At 46.5% G+C, this 16,580-nt stretch overlaps 1 protein-coding gene and 1 pseudogene across 2 annotated transcripts in view; one reads left to right on the top strand and one right to left on the bottom strand.

Moving 5' to 3' along the window:
• Positions 1-355: 355 nt before the first annotated feature.
• The window catches only part of Kcnab1 (potassium voltage-gated channel subfamily A regulatory beta subunit 1), a 312,155-nt gene continuing 295,930 nt past the window's right edge, over positions 356-16,580 (bottom strand). For both annotated transcript variants that reach the window (XM_076867430.1, XM_076867429.2), the window contains 3 exons: positions 13,574-13,694; positions 9,602-9,690; positions 356-2,079 (listed from right to left, as the gene is read on the bottom strand). In XM_076867430.1, the coding sequence (XP_076723545.1) occupies positions 1,990-2,079; positions 9,602-9,690; positions 13,574-13,694 (300 nt within the window). In that variant the 3' untranslated portion in view covers positions 356-1,989. The remainder of the gene's footprint in view (positions 2,080-9,601; positions 9,691-13,573; positions 13,695-16,580) is intronic.
• LOC143408700 (dnaJ homolog subfamily A member 1 pseudogene) lies at positions 2,633-7,805 on the top strand (annotated as a pseudogene).

Below are 16,580 nucleotides of genomic sequence, written 5' to 3'. Positions count from 1 at the left end.
GAGCATGGCTGTTCTGCAGCTCAGCAGTAATGTTTGCATTTGGTTTTGATTTGCAGGTCCTTCTAGGAGGGCTGGAGAGCTAGCTCTAATCTAGACCCTGTGGGAAAGCAGCCATGTCCTCCATGCAGGAGAGGACAGTTTGGGTTAAGCCTCAGTCTTCTCTGACCACTTCAGTGCAGCTTGACTGACAACATAATTTATTTAGGTGATGATTGCCAATTTTAAGGTGACATTTTACATGTACTTTATATATATGAAGAACATACCTATCTATAATGAAAGATCAGATGAAAACTTGTGAATTGCACACAATGCTTTTATTAATCTAAGCAATAGGTTAAACTGCGTTTCCCATCAGCATTCGGCTCGTTTACACATGCAGTGGTTCACTGGATAGACTACACAATGAACAACTGGGAAAATAATCCATTTCCATCCTTCATGTGGTGTTCACAGGCAAAAATTCCAGACTGCTTATGAAACTACAGGCAGTAGTAATGAAAAAAGTATTTCTTGGTGTCTTTGCTAACATTTTAAGATTTAGAACTTGACCATGAAATACATATTTGGAAATGATAGAAAATAGTATTTTAGGATGATGCCTTTTTTTTTTCCCTGTAAATTTCAAAGTGATTTCTATATGGGAACAGATGTCTAGATGGTTAAAGAACCACGTGTGTGTTGTCCCCTTATCCCCTCACCTCTTTTTTTTTTTTTTTTTTGCAGTACTGGAAGTTGAACTCAGTGCCTCACACATGCTAGGCAAGTGCGCTACCCCTGAGTTAACCCCCCAGCCTGTTTTTCTCCCCTTTTAAAAGATGTCCACACAGCCTATTCTTAGTTTTTCTCAACTGGATATTAATGGTAAGGAGCAACTAGTGGCTGGGCTGGATGTAGCTCAGATTCTGAATGCAGAAAGGCTCAGCCCCTTTGATCCGTGCATAGAGCTCTCATGCATAAAGTGAGGTGCTTTTATAATGTGGTTCTGTTTGCTTTCCGCTGGGCAGGTTAATTCACCCAGCATGTTCTGAGGTGACATAAGGTTTTTCAAAAAGCCTGTCATTTACTTATAACTCCTCAAAAATACCAAGATGTAAAATCCCAGTGCTAAACAGTGAACATTTGCCTTTCTGGGTATTTTGCAGATTCACTTAGAAAACTGAGCATGTGTATATTTATTTTTGAAGCCTAAATATTTATACTTGAAGTTGTGCCTATAAGCAATTGAAAGTATAAAGCAGGTTTTAATAAAATGTGTAGAAAATGAACATGTAATTGCAGATACATTTTATTCAAAGCTGTTTCCTTAGCAGTGTATCCCTTTCATAGATTTGCCACACTGTCTGTCTGGTTAAAGAGTGTGGTACTCACCTTCCCACCGTCTCTACGGGTGAATGGACATAACATTAGAATTCTAGTAGACACGTTGGATAAACTAGTACAGATCCAGGCTACAGTAAATATTTAAAAGGTAATGAAAGCAAATGCTTAGAACTTTTTGTTATGACAAGTGAAATAAAACTTGCTCATAACAATATGAAGTGAGGAATACATGTAAAACTGTTTGTTTTTTCTCCCAAGCAAGACTTCTGACTGAAGATCTCCTGATTCTTATGCAAATTCAGTTGCACCTGGATTGTTTTCTTTTGGAAAAATATACCTGTATAGCCTTCTTTAAGTTAGCAAATGCCCAAGGGCAGTACATCATTTCCCAGTACTCTTTCCATGGCCTAAGCAGGAGGCGGAGAAGCAGTGCAGGGCAGGGACTCCAGTCCTAGGTAAGAAAATAGAATGGATTTTCTTGGTTGTGAGTTTTCTGATGTGCTTGGAATTCAGGTGCACAGTGGCAGCGACAGCAGACACCTCAATCCAGGGACACTAGAGGTTGAGCAGCGGGCTGCTAAGTGGTTCAGAAGAGTGGCTAGGAACTTCTGTACAGGGTACAGACTGTGATGTGACCCATGCAGCTTCTGTGGCTCATGCATTGCCTTAGGATCTATAGTCCTTTTTGCTGTATGGCTTGTTGCGCAGTATGTTATCAATCTCATTGACCACGTGTGATGTCATCTTTGGGAGAACCTGGGAGCAGGGGAAGAGGTACAAAGTACATGGTTAGGACTGGTGAGCATCTGTTTTGTGTTTGGTGCTGAGCAGAGTCGTGTGGACTGGCATAGGTTCATAACCAAGCCCTCTGTTGCACTAAGCTCCTTAAGATCTGGTCCTGTTTATTGACTGAGAGTGAAGGCTCATGGGAATAGAGGGCAGCTCTGTCCAGTAATAACATGTGAGCATGGGTACGTTTTCTAGTGGCTGCCTTAAAGTAAAAAAGAAAAAGTTGAAGTCAATACATTTTTTACTCATTTGTACCACAGTAGTATTATTTCAACATGAAATCATGTAGAAAAATAAGATACCTTGTTTTGGGGGGTACTCTGCCCTTCAGATCCTGGGAACATTTTACACTTAGAGCACATGTACATTTGGACTTGTCACCTCACCTTTCTTAAACTCAACAGCCACCACGGCTGGAGGCTCCTGTGGTGGACAGCGCTGCCTAGAGACAGGAAGGGCTCCTCCAGCTGGTGTTTGGAGCCCTGGTGAAGGATGCAGGGCTGATGGGCATCCTAGGGGGATGGAAGAGCATGGCAAAGTGGAGTGGAGAGACAGACAGCCGGTGGTGGCGGGTGGGAAGGTAGAAACAGGAGTGGGAAGTGGGTCAGAGCACCATTCTAAGGAGTAGGGATTTTACCCCCAGGGCAGCATGTAACCTCTCCTGGGGCTTCTGGCTTGGGAGGGACCTGGTCAGACACTGGAGGTGGTTTGAGGAGTAAGTTGGAGGAGACCAACGGGGGACGATAAGACAGTGGCAGAGGAGTAGATCTCAGAGGCTCAGGATGGTGTGGGTTCGAGACTAGCTGGAAGGAGTTTGGTGCAGATGGATGAGACTGGCACCAAAGGAGAATTCAGGGAATAAGAAGTTAGGCAGGGTGTGTTGAGGTAGGAAGTAACTCATGGGCAGCTTGGGACCTTTGCCGGACTGGAGTGGAGGACAGATAGCTATTCACATGGTGGCTCACTGAACCCCCGGGAGAGCCAAGCTTGCGCAGGACCAGTGTTTACCATGAGAAGTGGGCCTAGGGCATGCACAACCCCAGGATAAGGAACACAGACTGACCCCTGCTGGGATGGTCTGACCCTTAGTGGAGACGTGGTGGAAAGGCCACTGTGCTGGCCGGTCTGAGGTTTGGCCTCAGCCTTCCTTTGTGCCATCCTGCTGGCCAAGGTGACCTTGTCTCCCCTCGCCTGTCCCCAGAGGCCTTAGGGTTTGGCCGAGACTGAAACTATTGCTTCTGGTTAACGTTTTCCTGTCCGAAGCGAAGGAGTCTGGTTTCCCAGCAGCCCTGGAGCCTCCGAGGCTTTTAACACTCCAGTGTGTGATTTTAGAAGTTAGATTCCAATGGACTGAAACTTAGAAATTGGATTTTTGGGAAGTTTTGGGTCTAAAATGGCTGTGGGCTAGCCACATGAGGAAGAAATAACTCTTCATTTGTTACACCAAGATTCATTTCAGATAGAAAAATAAATTTGAATGTTAAAGAACCATAAAAGTATGTGGGTAAGACAAAAATATATATTTATAGTTTTATAAGACTAAAATTTTGAAGAGGAGCTATACTTTAAGAATTTTATATGAGATCACCAGGTTTTTTTGTTTGTTTGTTTGTTTTTGGTGCCAGCAAACAGTTTACAGCATCTCAAACTGCTGTTTGGTTTGACAGCCATTCAGGCTGGCAGTCTGCCCTGGTGTTAACTGGAGTGAGGGAGGTGAGGCTGTCACTGCTGTGGCCGGGGACCAGGGCAGGCCTCCCAGGCCCAGAGGCCTGAATGTGGATCTTGGGTGGATAGGCTTTTGCTGGGCAAGGGTGGTAGTCACTGTGGAGAAAGAGGATTTACCGCTGTCTGGGGAGCAAAGTGCTTCCTAGAGGCTGGAGAAGGCCCCAGGGAGGGTGTGGGTGTGGTGGGGCCATGAGGCCTGGATGTGGGGGCTTGGCTGCCCAGGCCTTGGGGTGCAATTCTGTCTACCTCGGGTGGGAGTGGGGAGGCTGGAGACCTGAGCGGGAAGCTGTGCTGTCTCCATTCTCCCACCTGCCGAGGCGCTATTTGTTTCTTCCTCTCCACTTTGGCACACCTAGGCCCATTCCAACCTTTGGAGCCGCTTGCCTTCCCGGCCTACTGGAGATTGCCTCTTCCTGCAGCTGGCAGCGGCTGGCATGCCATGCTTTCCACCCTGCAGCCAGTCCTGCTTCTCGGGCACATGCAGTGCAGGGGGCTGGGTGGTGGGTAGGAAGGGTGGGTTGGCAAGCCTTTGAGCACAGCAGCCCCGTCCTGCTGCCGACCAGAGCTGTGCTGAGAGGAAGCACTTTGGAAAGAAGAATAGCTGGGAATATGCCCCTTCCCCTGCTGCCTGGCCCGGTCCTGTAGACCTCAAAGCTCAGCCCAAGCTCTGGGATGGCATGTCACCCTCTGTTAGCATGACAGGGAGCCTAATTCCTTCCTCCATGTTGTCTTGTCTTTCCTAAACCTGGGGGATCCATCCCCTCTTCCCTCCCTCTCGTCTTTGTTCTGCTTCCGCATGGTGGCCACATGGTGTTCACATTCAGATGGAAGCACATCCCTCTTAGAACACTCCAAAGGCCCTTTACCTAGGGATAGACTCTGACCCCGGGGTCCCACAGGAGCTGGACCGCCTGCCTCTCCTCTTCAGTGGTCCCCTGTCTTCTTTGGGGTTACCGAGTTAGCCACACCAGCCTGAGGCCAACCGCGGCTGGGGGAGCCACTTCCCTTCCAACGCAGGCCTTTGCTCTGCTCTGCCCGGGCCTGGAGGACACTCCTGGGCTCTCACGTGCTTTCACAAATGTGTGATAAAGGTGAACATATCCCAGAGGGGCCTTTTGCAAGGATATTATTTAAAGTAGGTCCACCATTTCTCCATTAGGCCATTGCAAAATCCTATTTATTTACTTAATATATTTTTCACAATTGAAGCAATTTTGTATGAGTATTTTTCTGCCTCCTGTTGGAACATGAGCCCCTTGGAGAGTGGGTTACGTGTTTCCTGTGTCTTTTGGTATTGTCCATGCCTGGCACATAGTAGGCCCTCAGAGACCTTCTGCATGAAGGAATAGATGCCTTAACTCTCGGGCTCCCGCTTGCCAGGCAGGGCCGGTGCTCCATAATTATGAATGGAATTGAAATCATGGAGTTGAATTTTTGCTCTTTTGTGTACAAACCGTTCCCCATCCCCTCATCATTGTGTGGCTTTAGCTCTGCCCATTGCGTGGCTGAAAATGAGAGAAGGTAGGTGGCTAAAAAGAGGGAGCTTATTGGGGGCATGGGTTGTGGGCTCAATGGTAGAGCACTTGCCTAGCTTGCGTGAGGCACTGGGTTCGATCCCCAGCACCACATTAAAAAAAATAAATTAAATAAAGGTATTATGTCCACCTACAACTTAAACAAACAAAATAAAAGAGCTAAAAAAAAAAAAAGTGGAGATTCATTTAAAAAAAAAGAAAGAGGGAGCATATCCTGCAGGGACCACACAGAATCCAGGAGGAAATGTGGGGTTGGGTTCTCAGAAGGGTTCTTTTTTTTTTTTTTAAATATTGTTTCAGTTGTAGATGAATGCAATATCTTTATCTATTTAGTTTTATGTGGTGCTGAGGATTGAACCCAGTGCCTCACACGTGTGAAGCAGGTGCTCTACTACTGAGCTACAGCCCTAGCCCTCAGAAGGAATCTCGGAAGCAGAGATGGAGGTGATTACCTTGCTATATGAGATGGGCAGGCAGCCTATAGTGTTGATCCCTGGCATATTCTGGCCTGCTTTTTTTTAGTACCAGAGATTGACCCCCAGGGACACTTAACCGCTAAGCCATGCCCCCAGCCCTTTATGTACTTTTATTAGGGACAGGGTCTCACTAAGTTGCTTAGGGCCTTGCTAAGTTGCTGAGGCTGGCTTTGAACCCGAAACCCTCCTGCCTCAGCCTCCTGAGCTGCTGGGAATCACAGGCATGTACCACTGCGCCTGGCTCTGGGCTATTTTATAAAGGGTTTCTAAGCACTGATCGTTTGTCTTTAGCTCCACCTGTTTCTCGGTAGGAGAGATAACAGGGCTGTGTGCTTGTTCAGGAGCAGTGGGGTGGGATGAAGCCGGGAGACTGAGCAAGAGGGAAACAGAAGCCTGGCCCTGGCCTGCTAGCAGGTAGTGGCCATGGCAGGAGTAGAGGCGGCTCATTCCTAGGGCCTTCAGCAGTGGGGCAGGACAGGACTGAGAGCTGGCCTGTGGGGAAGGGAGTAGTCATAGCTGACCAACCCCACTTTATCACTAGATAGGAGGCCTGGAACATCCGTGTCCCACTGCCCCCTCCTGTGCCTCTACAGGCTGGTGCAATGCCTGGACTGCAGGGCACCCTTTGGCTCGTTGTGGGTAGGCCTAGGGAGGGAGATGGTCCTTCTGAATTTGCTTCTAGGGAGATGTGATCCTGGAAGTCCAAACTAGAATTTTGAGCCAATTTCTCTTAGAACATGGAAATATTCATTCACTTGACAGGTATTTCTTCATCCATAGCCAAGGGACGTGTGGTGTGCAGAGACCAGCCAGTCAGTGGAGAAGCGGGAAAGATGTGAGCCTCGCGGTTACACGCTCCTTCCTGCTCCCCCACATGGGCCTGGTCCCCTCACCTGCTTCAGAAGATGGCGAGTGAAAGCACTTAGTGTGATGTAGGGTCAAGCCTAACGCCCCCGGCAAGAACTGAAAAGGGCTTACCAGGAAACTGGCCTCGAAGTACCACCTGGTAAGAATCCAAATGAAGGAGAGAAGCTTAGACAGATTTATGGAGCCTATGAAGTTCTCTCTGGTGCACAGAAAAGGGAATTACATGACAAAGGAGGCCCGGCAATGTAGGAAGGTAGGGTGGTGGTGGTTTTGGCTCCCGCTGTGGACACCTTTGACAGGTTTTTGGGGGAGGAGGAGGAGGAGTGCAGGAAAGAGAGGCCAAAACATCACGCACAAGCTCTCAGTAGCGTTAGATTCATGTAATGGTGCAACAAGGAAAGTGGCTCTGCCAGAGATCGCGGTTTGTGACAAATGTGAAGGCCAAGGGGGTAAGAAAGAAGCAGCTGAGTGCTGTCCCAATGTCCCAGGTACTGCAGTGCAAGTAGGAGCTGTGAGATATAGGACTGGAAGATCAACAGAGTCAGGCTGTGCATGGGGTGCCAGGGCCAGGGGAACGGGTCAGTCCCAAAGATAGATGTAAAAGCTGCAACAGAAGGAAGCTTCTAGAAGTTCCTATTGACAGAGGCATGAAAGATGGACAGAAGAGAACATTCCATAGAGAAGGGACCAAGAGCCAGGATGGGGCAGGGAGATGGTCTCCTTGTGGTAGACCAGAAGGACCTGCTGTTTTCACTCCATGAGGAGGAGACCTTTTTGTGTGTCAGACACACAGCTGGTTGAAGCATCCTGTGGCTTCCAAAAGCCAATATCCAAACCCTGGTCCTCACCCCTCATGCAGGTCAGATGGTCGAGCATGGGGATATAAAGTGTGCTAGATGAGGGTAGGCCAAGTGTCAGAGTGTTTGGAAAGGGTCGCCTCATCATCCAGTGTAAAGCAACCTTTCCTGAACATGGCTTTCTCTCTCCTGAAAATCTCTCTCTGCTGGAAAACCTACCTGAGAGAAAGGAGGAGACTCATGAAATGGATCAGAAAGGACTGGCCGACTTTGATCCCAATCAGAAAAGATGATGCCATTGTACTGGAGCACAGGGGACGATGCACTTATCCTAGAGAGGGTGTTCAGCTCGAACCTCTTGATGGTGCCAGTAGTGCAGTAGCACACGTGAGTGAAGGGCTCTGGTCCTAAGATGCGCTGCTTGCTATTGCTGTTTGGTTTGGTTTTATACCAGGGATTGAACTCAGGGGCACTCGACCACTGAGCCACATCCCCAGCTCTATTTCGTATTTTATTTAGAGACAGGGTCTCACTGAGTTGCGTAGTGCCTCGCTAAGTTGCTGAGGCTGGCTTTGAACTTGTGATCCTCCTGTCTCAGCCTCCTGAGCTGCTGGGATTGCAGGTGTGTTCCACCGTGCCCAGCTTGCTATTGTTTTGTTTTAATTGTTTTTGTTTTGTTTAATATTTTATAGTAGTGCCTTAAAAGTGAAATGAAGTATAAATGCAAATACAAAAGCTCTGACTTCATCCTGTATGTATGATGACTTCAGTGTGCAAGAAGTGGTTTAATACCTGTAAAAACGACTTAAAAAAAAAAAACAACCCACAATTGCCATAGCATCTGCTAGGTATAACTTGTAATTGATTTCAGCTGGGTATGTGGACAAATTCAGACTGAAATGCCAGCTATGTCTTGATTTCAGACTATGACCCTTCATTGTGAAGCTGTGAAATTGAAATGGTATTTAACTGGCAGCCAGAAAAAGCTTATTTTGTAGAGGAGTGTTGCTCTGTCTAGTTATTTGAATTAAGCAGGACTCATGTGATGTCTCTGCAATGTGTTGCCTCAGCTGTTACTTGAAGGTAGCATAATGTATGATTTAGCTTGTGGTTTTGGTGAAGAAAGGATACCTTTCTGAAGAAGGATTTGTGATGATATTCTGCTTCTTAAGACTCACACTTGTAGAATTGCATTCCCTTCTGTTGTGCCATTTTTTTTAAAAAAATGTATATATACACACACATATATGTAGAAAACTATGGTGACTAGTCCTGGTTACATTATTTTCCTTTCTCTTTGGACCATGGTAAGCCCTCATAGTGAATTCCAGAGCTGGGTCACGGACATAAAAGAGGAGACCTGTACATGGAGAGGTAGTCTGCATGTCACATATAGGAAGGTATTCCTTAGGTATGTCACAGGCTTACTTCAGCCCATACAGTTACCTTGTGCTCCAAGGTAACTGTATGTGGTGTTGGTGGTCTTACACATGTGTGGAATGGCTTTAATTGCATGTTGAAAAGCCATCAGTCATTCTTAAATCTGGATATCAGAATTTAAGCAATTCTTAAAACATATGATTGTCTCCTTAATATGCTGATTACAAACCAAAAAAGAAAACAAACAAAAAAACCACAATAACCACCTGGAAAGGAAGACACAAGTCTGTGTCCCCAGGGGCCTAGAAGCAGCTACAGCAATTCCATTGTCCTGAATGTAGGATGAGGAAGAAGAAATGCAGGGAGCTTGGAGATCTGAAAGGCGGGCTTGGCACACAGGTGGTTGGCAATAAATATTTGTGGGAGGAACAAGTGAATAAGTGGTGTGTGCCATGTCCCATGCCTGTCACATTTCAAGCTGGTCATTAGGCAGGCTTCATGTTAGGGCCTGAGGTCAGCTGCCAGGTGCACCAGGGAGCACATTCCCTCAGAGATAGGCCCTGATGAGAATCGAGCTCTGGGAATTTTGCCTGCTGATCAGCAGAGGACCACTCTGGGTCTGCGAACCCAGGACTTGTTTGTTGCTTCTTATGCCTTTGTGCCCACCCCCAGGACAGGTGGGAGAGACAGGACCCACTGAAGGACTTGCCTGAATGGCACCGAGGTTTTCGATGAGCTGCTCTGGAGTGGATGATCCCAGAAGCACGGAGCTCACGCCCTCGTTCCTCAGGCACCACGCTGGGAAGAGATGAAGAGGATGTGGGTCAGGGTGTCACAGAGCTCACGATCACTGATGAGCCTGCGAACATCAACTATGGCCAAGCTGGTGGCAGCTAAAACTAACTTTTTCTGTGGAGGATACACAGTGCTCTGGGGCTGAACACCGAACAGCACCTCTGCTGCAGAGAAGGTGGATGGAATCTGTGCACCTGCCTGTGGGTCTAGGACTCTTCTGCCTTCTACCTGTGGCTTGGCCCCAGTACAGGGGTGTCTGTCCAGCTGCCCACCCTTGAAGCACGTTCTTCTCCTGCCTTAACATCTGGTGCGTGGTCTTGCTTTCCTCCTCTGTTGCCTGTGGTCCTCCTAGACCCCGGGGTCTGGTCCCTTCATTTCCACTTACCTGCCAACTTTCTCTGACACTCTGCGTTGATTATCAAATTACCCTTAAACCCTTAAAGCCCCACTTTTAATTTTTCTCTTTCTGCTCTGGGGATATTATGGTTTTCTTAAAAAACAAAACAAAACAAAACAAAACCAACTTTATTGAGGTAGAATTTACAAGCCAAAAAAGTTACGTATTTAAAGTGAACATCAAATGCTTTTTAGTCCATTGCCTGCAATGTGGGGCCCGCGGCCTCTGCCTCACTGCCTGGGCACCCTTTGAGGTTCCCCAGAGGGACTGCCTTCCTCCCCAAGTCCTACCTGAATTGCAAGCAGGGTTGGGTGTCCTGCTCTTCACTTCCCTGGCTGCCCATTCCCTTCCCAGTACTTTGACACTATATTCAAACCATCTGTTCATTTTCTTGACTTGCCCACCAGGCTGTGAGATGGGCTAATTGGCAGTTGGATACCCAGCATCCTGCTCAGCACCTGGCACATAGTAGCACTTATTAAGTGTTTGTTGAATAAACAGGCACGGATCATTGGTGCACACCCTGGCACTTCTTCTGCCCCATTTGCTCCAGGCCCTGCTGTCTGCCGACTGATGATACTCGTAAGAGTCACCATGCCCGGGCCTTTTATGGCAATCACTGTCTTTTCCACGTAGTCAAGAGAGTTCTCTGTGAAGGTAGCAATCCAAGTGATCTGCCCTGCCCCCCTTTTTTGGCTTCATTATTTCCTGTTTGCACTTGTAACTCTCCTTGCCCTAGTGGTGCTCTGAGTCTTTTGGGGCCCTGGGCAAATCACTGCTCAGAACTACCTGATGTCAACAGCAGCTGGTTCTCCTGCAGGCTGCAGGGCAGCCAACTCACCCGGCAGGGCTGGCTAGCCCCGTGGCGCCACCTGCAGGTGATTCTGGGGACTAGCATCCTGCACCACAGTTAACAACAGGCACATTCAGGGTGCTTGCTTACTGCACCCAGGATGGGTGTTGGCCCGGGTGCAGGTGTGACCTGGGGATCTAGTAGTTTACTTCTTGCCGGAAGAGCTCCCCTCCCACACCGTCCTTGCAGATCAAAGGTTTTATGGCTGGATATCACTTCCCTTTTGGTTCTGAAAGTTCTGTGGTTAAAACCAAAACTACTTGTTTATAAAGAAAGAAGAAAAAAATGACAGGCAAGAAAGACATCTGGGGGCATAGAGGGAGTAAAAGGGGGAAAAGCATGTTTTAATTTAAGTCAGACTTGTGCAGAGGATCTTTCCTGTATGTCTAACAACCAGTGAAAATCTGAATTTTGTGAAGATTTCCTCCAGGAAGACAGTGTTTTCCCATCTCTTTCAGAACTAAATTTAAAGCCGTTGGTCTTTGGTGTTCTTGCGAAATTGGTTCCGGGAACTCCCCTTCAGGACACAAAAATCCCAGGACATTCAAGTCCTTTGCACAAAATGGCAAGCATCTGCACGCACGTCCCAGGTGCTTTAGGTCACCTCTAGCTGACTCTTGTACCTAACACCATGCGCGTGGGTGGTCAAATCCATGGGTGCAGAGACAACTGCTCAGTTCATATTGCCATCAAGAACACACTGATTGCAAAATGCATTTCTCTCTGCATTTACTCTGGCCACACGCCAGGCTAGGAGCGGGGAGAACATCAAGTCCAGGGTGTCTAGTACATCTTCCTCACCACTTACTGAGCAGCTGCCTACTCCTTGCTTTACATATACAATTTCCTGCAACTCAGCAAGTTTGTAAGAAATGTATTGAAACAATTTTATCAGGTTGATAACTTGACTTGTCAAGTGATTGGTATGTTTTACTTTGCTTGTTAAAGCTGTAGAGATGTAGCTAATCACATTAAATATATTCTTTATATTTACTTATTTTTTATGGTGCTGGGGATCAAACCCAGGGCCTTCGTGCATGCGAGGAAGGCACTCTACCAACTGAGCTATATCCCCAGCCCCTATTCTTTGATTTTTTAAACTTTTTTTTGGTTGTTGTTATTTTTTTATATAGTAATGGGGATTGAACCCAGGGCCTCCTGCATGCTAGGCAAGTGCTGTATCACTGGGCTATCTCCCCGGCTCTTCTTTGATTTTTTTTTTTTTTAAGATGGGATTAAGCGAGTCATATTTAGGCATATGATATTTCCTCTCTCTAAAACCACCTCCCATTTCTGTTTTTCTGTTGCTGTTAACTGCAACTAACATTTCTCTAACCTCAGAAGGGTCAAGGCACTAGCAAATGTTCTATTGGATTATTTTACTTGTGTAGACCTTATCATGGGCTTTGGGTCACTGTATCCTATTTGCCCCAATTCCTGCCATTCCTTCATCCATAGGATATTTTTTGGCGAGTGGCATGCATTTTTTCCCTTTCTCAGTTACCATTCTAGCAATTCTAGCAAGTCCTCAGTCTATGTCTGTGAGCTAGAGTTACCGGAGTACACCTCGCAGGATTGTTTTAATGACTGAGGAGATGAGACAGTGCATACTAAGTGCTTGTTGTGCTGCCTGGCAAATACCTGCAGCCAGAACTGAGAGCCAACACACCTTTCTGCCCAAAGTGTAGCCATTAACCATGTGGGACTGTTGAGTGCTTGAGATGTGTGGAGCCTGAACTGGAATGTGCTGGAGGTGTAAAATATCTCAGTCATTTAAAGAAATGTATTACAAGCTGAAATAACATGTACGGTATATTGTAGTAAATAAAATCCATTATTAAAATAAATTTCACCTGTTTCCTTTTTCTTCTTCTTCTTCTTCTTCTTCTTCTTTTTTTTTTTTTTTTTTTTTGATATCAGGGATTGCTGTACCACTGAGCCACATCCCAACCTTTTTATATTTTTAATTTTGAGACAAGGTCTCACTAAGTAGCTTAGGGCCTTGCTAAGTTGCTGAGGCTGGCCTTAAACTTGCCATCCTCCTGCCTTAGCCTCCCGTGCTTCTGGGATTACAGGTGTGCACCACCACGCCCAGCCCTGTTTTATTTTTTAACTATGGGGTCACTAGCAACTTGGAAGTTGAGTATGTGGTTTGTATTATCTTGCTTTTGGACAGTGCCATCCTGTGTGGCTTTCAGTTGTGACCGGTGACCCTGACCTTTGATGCAGTCCACGTACAAAGCCACCTCTCTGGGTTAGGGAGCCCTGGACCTCTGTAGCAGCTGTTCCTCACACCAACTCTGACTCTGCCTCAGCAGGGGAGGAAACCTGACCAGTGGGAAGTGGGTGTCACTGCAAAGTTCACCTCTGACTCTGGTTGAGGACACCTCTGTTCCCACTGACCTCCTCTCATCTGAACTGCGTTCCAAAGGGTGGGGGAAAGAGGTGAGAAAAGTGGTTTTGCATATAGAAAGTTCTGGGGAACCTGCAGGACTCACTTTCTGTTGTATTTAGCAGGAATTTACGCCTCTGAATCTGTCTGCCCCTGTAGGAGACACTTCTGCGTAAAAGGGCTGTGGGTCAGCAGTAGAAAACAGGGAGACCCCCACCCCCGACACCCCCAGCAATTTCCTCACCGACTGCAAGCTGCGGCAGCGTGCACCCCAGGCGCTCGGCGATGGGAGAGAGGTCCTTCAGCTTGTTCTGCTGCTTCCTGCCTTCCTCACTGACGATCCTTTCCTTCAGCCACTGGTAGCACTGGGGAGAAGCACAGCGGGAACATTTCAGTGTTGGTGACTGTGTCTGGTGGGTGCGTGACCTCGAGGGTCATAATTCAACCAACTTCAAGACCCTTGGTGAATCCCAGGTTGTCTTGACCCCTGTGCTTTGCAATGATGCTTATGTCTTCATGCAAAGAGATGTTCCCATGACCTTGATCCTGTTCCCTGGTTCAGAAGATCAACTTCCACTCATGTTCACCATGCAAGTTGATCAGAGGGCACAAAGCTCTAAAAATACGGACACTGAGATGTAGGCAGGTGGACCCTTGTCTGCCCAGGAGAAGAAAGGCTTAGTGAGATAGCCCAGTATTAGAATGTCGCAAAAAAAAAAAAAAAAAAAGAATAGAATTGACATTTTACCTAGGTCTCTGCTGTTTCCCTGATGGAGAAGGCGGGGTGCCAAGTTTTCTGCTTAAACAAACAAACCACCTTACATTCTCATCTCCTCTCCTGCCTGGGGTCCACTCCTAACCTCCGCCTCCTTGTTTAAGGAGACTGACTGGTGGCTTCCTCGGCTCCTAGAAGCAGATGTAGTATATCCAACAGACGTCAAGCACATTTAAAAATTCTGAACTGGGTAAAGACTTCCCCAAATGTGTGTTGCCTATTGTGTGAACTACGAAAACGTAAAGAGTAAAGGCATTTGACATTTCAAATGGTGGGAAGAGCCTGACCCTAATCTGTAGACTGTGCAGGGAGCCTCATTTCCTAAACATAAAAAGTCTTTGAGAGCTTCTCAATGCCCTACTTTCTAGAAGGCTCTGTTCTCACTGTGAAGGAGGGAATAATAGTTCCTTCCACACAAAGCTAGCTCTAAGCAGCAACACCCAAAGCAAAAGAACATTAGGAAGAACATTAGCCCATTTTTGTGAACATAAGAGAAAGCCGTCACGCCGCGGCAGTGTGGCCCTTCTTTCTCTGTGGCATGTCTGTGACACCACGCCCAGCACAGACTGCCACTTCTGCAGAGGCAGCAGAGAGCCGTGGTGGTGGTGGGCCACAGCACCCCGCCCCCCCAGAGGGCTGCGGCCTTTAGTTTTAAGTATTCTTTTCATTATTCTAAGAGTATTTCTGAAGCAAAGGGAAACCGCCTTGTTTTGTTGTGATTTTTGGAATAATTTTGCAGATGCAGAAAGAAGGGCAAGCCGCCCCAGTGCCGTTGCCTCCTGGATCTCAAAGGCTTATGGTCTGGCTCCTCGCTTGGGAATTTGCTTGGGGAAACGGCCAAGAGTTTTCCTGGCTTCTTCCAGAGGAAGGTGGCCTGGAGCTTCTCTCCAGCCACGACAGCGGGTGCCAGTGGTGGGTGGACAGCTGTGGACAATGAGCCCGCGATCGACTGCTGGCCCTCCTGGACCAGGGCACTGCCACATCAGGGAGCCCTGGATGACTCACTGCCTGTGGGAAGGACACCAGTGCTCACTGAGGCCTCAGAATGCCTTCCCGGGACCAGCGGCTTGCAATGTCGTCAAAACAGAAAACAAAAAAATAAGATTTGCAAATTCTACTAGATAGGGCAGAGGGGTGTGAGGGGAAGGGAGGGGACAGGGGGTTATTAATGATGGTGGAATGTGATGGTCATTATTATCCAAAGTACAGGTATGAAGATACGAGTTGGTGGTGAATATACTTTATACTCATCCGGAGATATGAAAAATAGTGCTCTATATATGTAATAAGAATTGTAATGCATTCCGCTGTCATAGATAAATAAAAACATTAATTAAAAAGTGTTAAAAATATTTAAAATTCAGTGTTTGCTTTATGAATATGAAAAGTTTCTCCTTGATGTTATTCATATGTCAATGGAAAAAAAAGTCTAGCATGTTTTTCAAAACATGTTCTTCTTCAAAATTAAAATGTCTGTTTTTTTCAATCAAAACAAGATTTGCAAAGTAATAGACAATGCTTTTGAACAATAGCTTTTTATTACAACTAGAAGAGTTCCTGAGGTTTCTATATATGCTGTGCACATAAAAAATTGGTTGATTTATTCATCAATCTTATCAAACTCCTTTTTTTGTGTGTGATGCCAGGGGTCGAACCCAGGTCCTCACACATGCCAGGCAATCATTCTACCACTCAGCCACATCCCCAACGCCTGAACTCCATTATTTTTACTTATTTATTTATTTTTTGTATCTGGGCTTGAACCCAGGGGCACTTAACCACTGAGCCTCATCCCCAGCCCTTGTTTATATTTATTTAGAGACAGGTTGTCTGCTGAGTTGCTTAGGGCCTTGCTAAGTTGCTGAGGCTGGCTTTGAACTTGAGATCCTCTTGCCTCAGCCTCCCAAGCTCCTGGGATAATAGGCATGTGCCACTGTGCCCTGCCTGAACTCCATTTTTGAAATCCTACATACAATGGAGTCTTTTTCTTAGGATTGGGTTCCAAGTTATGTGTGTGTGAATGCATAGATATGTATTTTGTATATTATGCACACACACCATACTGAGAGACAGACTTCTGAAAGCAACAAACATCAAGCTTATTTATTGAATACCTCTCTTTCACCCTCAGTCCCATGAATCTCACTCAGGGGAATCTATAAGGCAGTTAGGATTTTAAAATAGTAGGTGCACAATGTTTATACTGTTTTCTTCACATTAAAACAAGCAAAAGTATTTTGGAAATAAACAGCTTTTAGCCAGGCATGGTGACAGCCTGTAATCCCAGTGACTCAAGAGGCTGAGGCAGGAGAATTTCAAGTTTGGGGCCAGCCTTGGCAACTTAGTGAGGTCCTAAGCAACATAACAAGACCCTGTCTCAAATAAAAAAGGCTGGAGATGTGGCTTAGTGGTTAAGCACCCCAGGGTTCCATCCCTGGTACAAAACAAAAACAAAACATCAGCTTTAACTTCTCTA

Source organism: Callospermophilus lateralis, chromosome 10 (assembly GCF_048772815.1).
Source record: "Callospermophilus lateralis isolate mCalLat2 chromosome 10, mCalLat2.hap1, whole genome shotgun sequence".
In the NCBI taxonomy this organism is placed as follows: domain Eukaryota; kingdom Metazoa; phylum Chordata; class Mammalia; order Rodentia; family Sciuridae; genus Callospermophilus; species Callospermophilus lateralis.
Note: the sequence above shows the minus strand (reverse complement) of the source record. Positions and strands in the feature narration are given on the sequence as shown.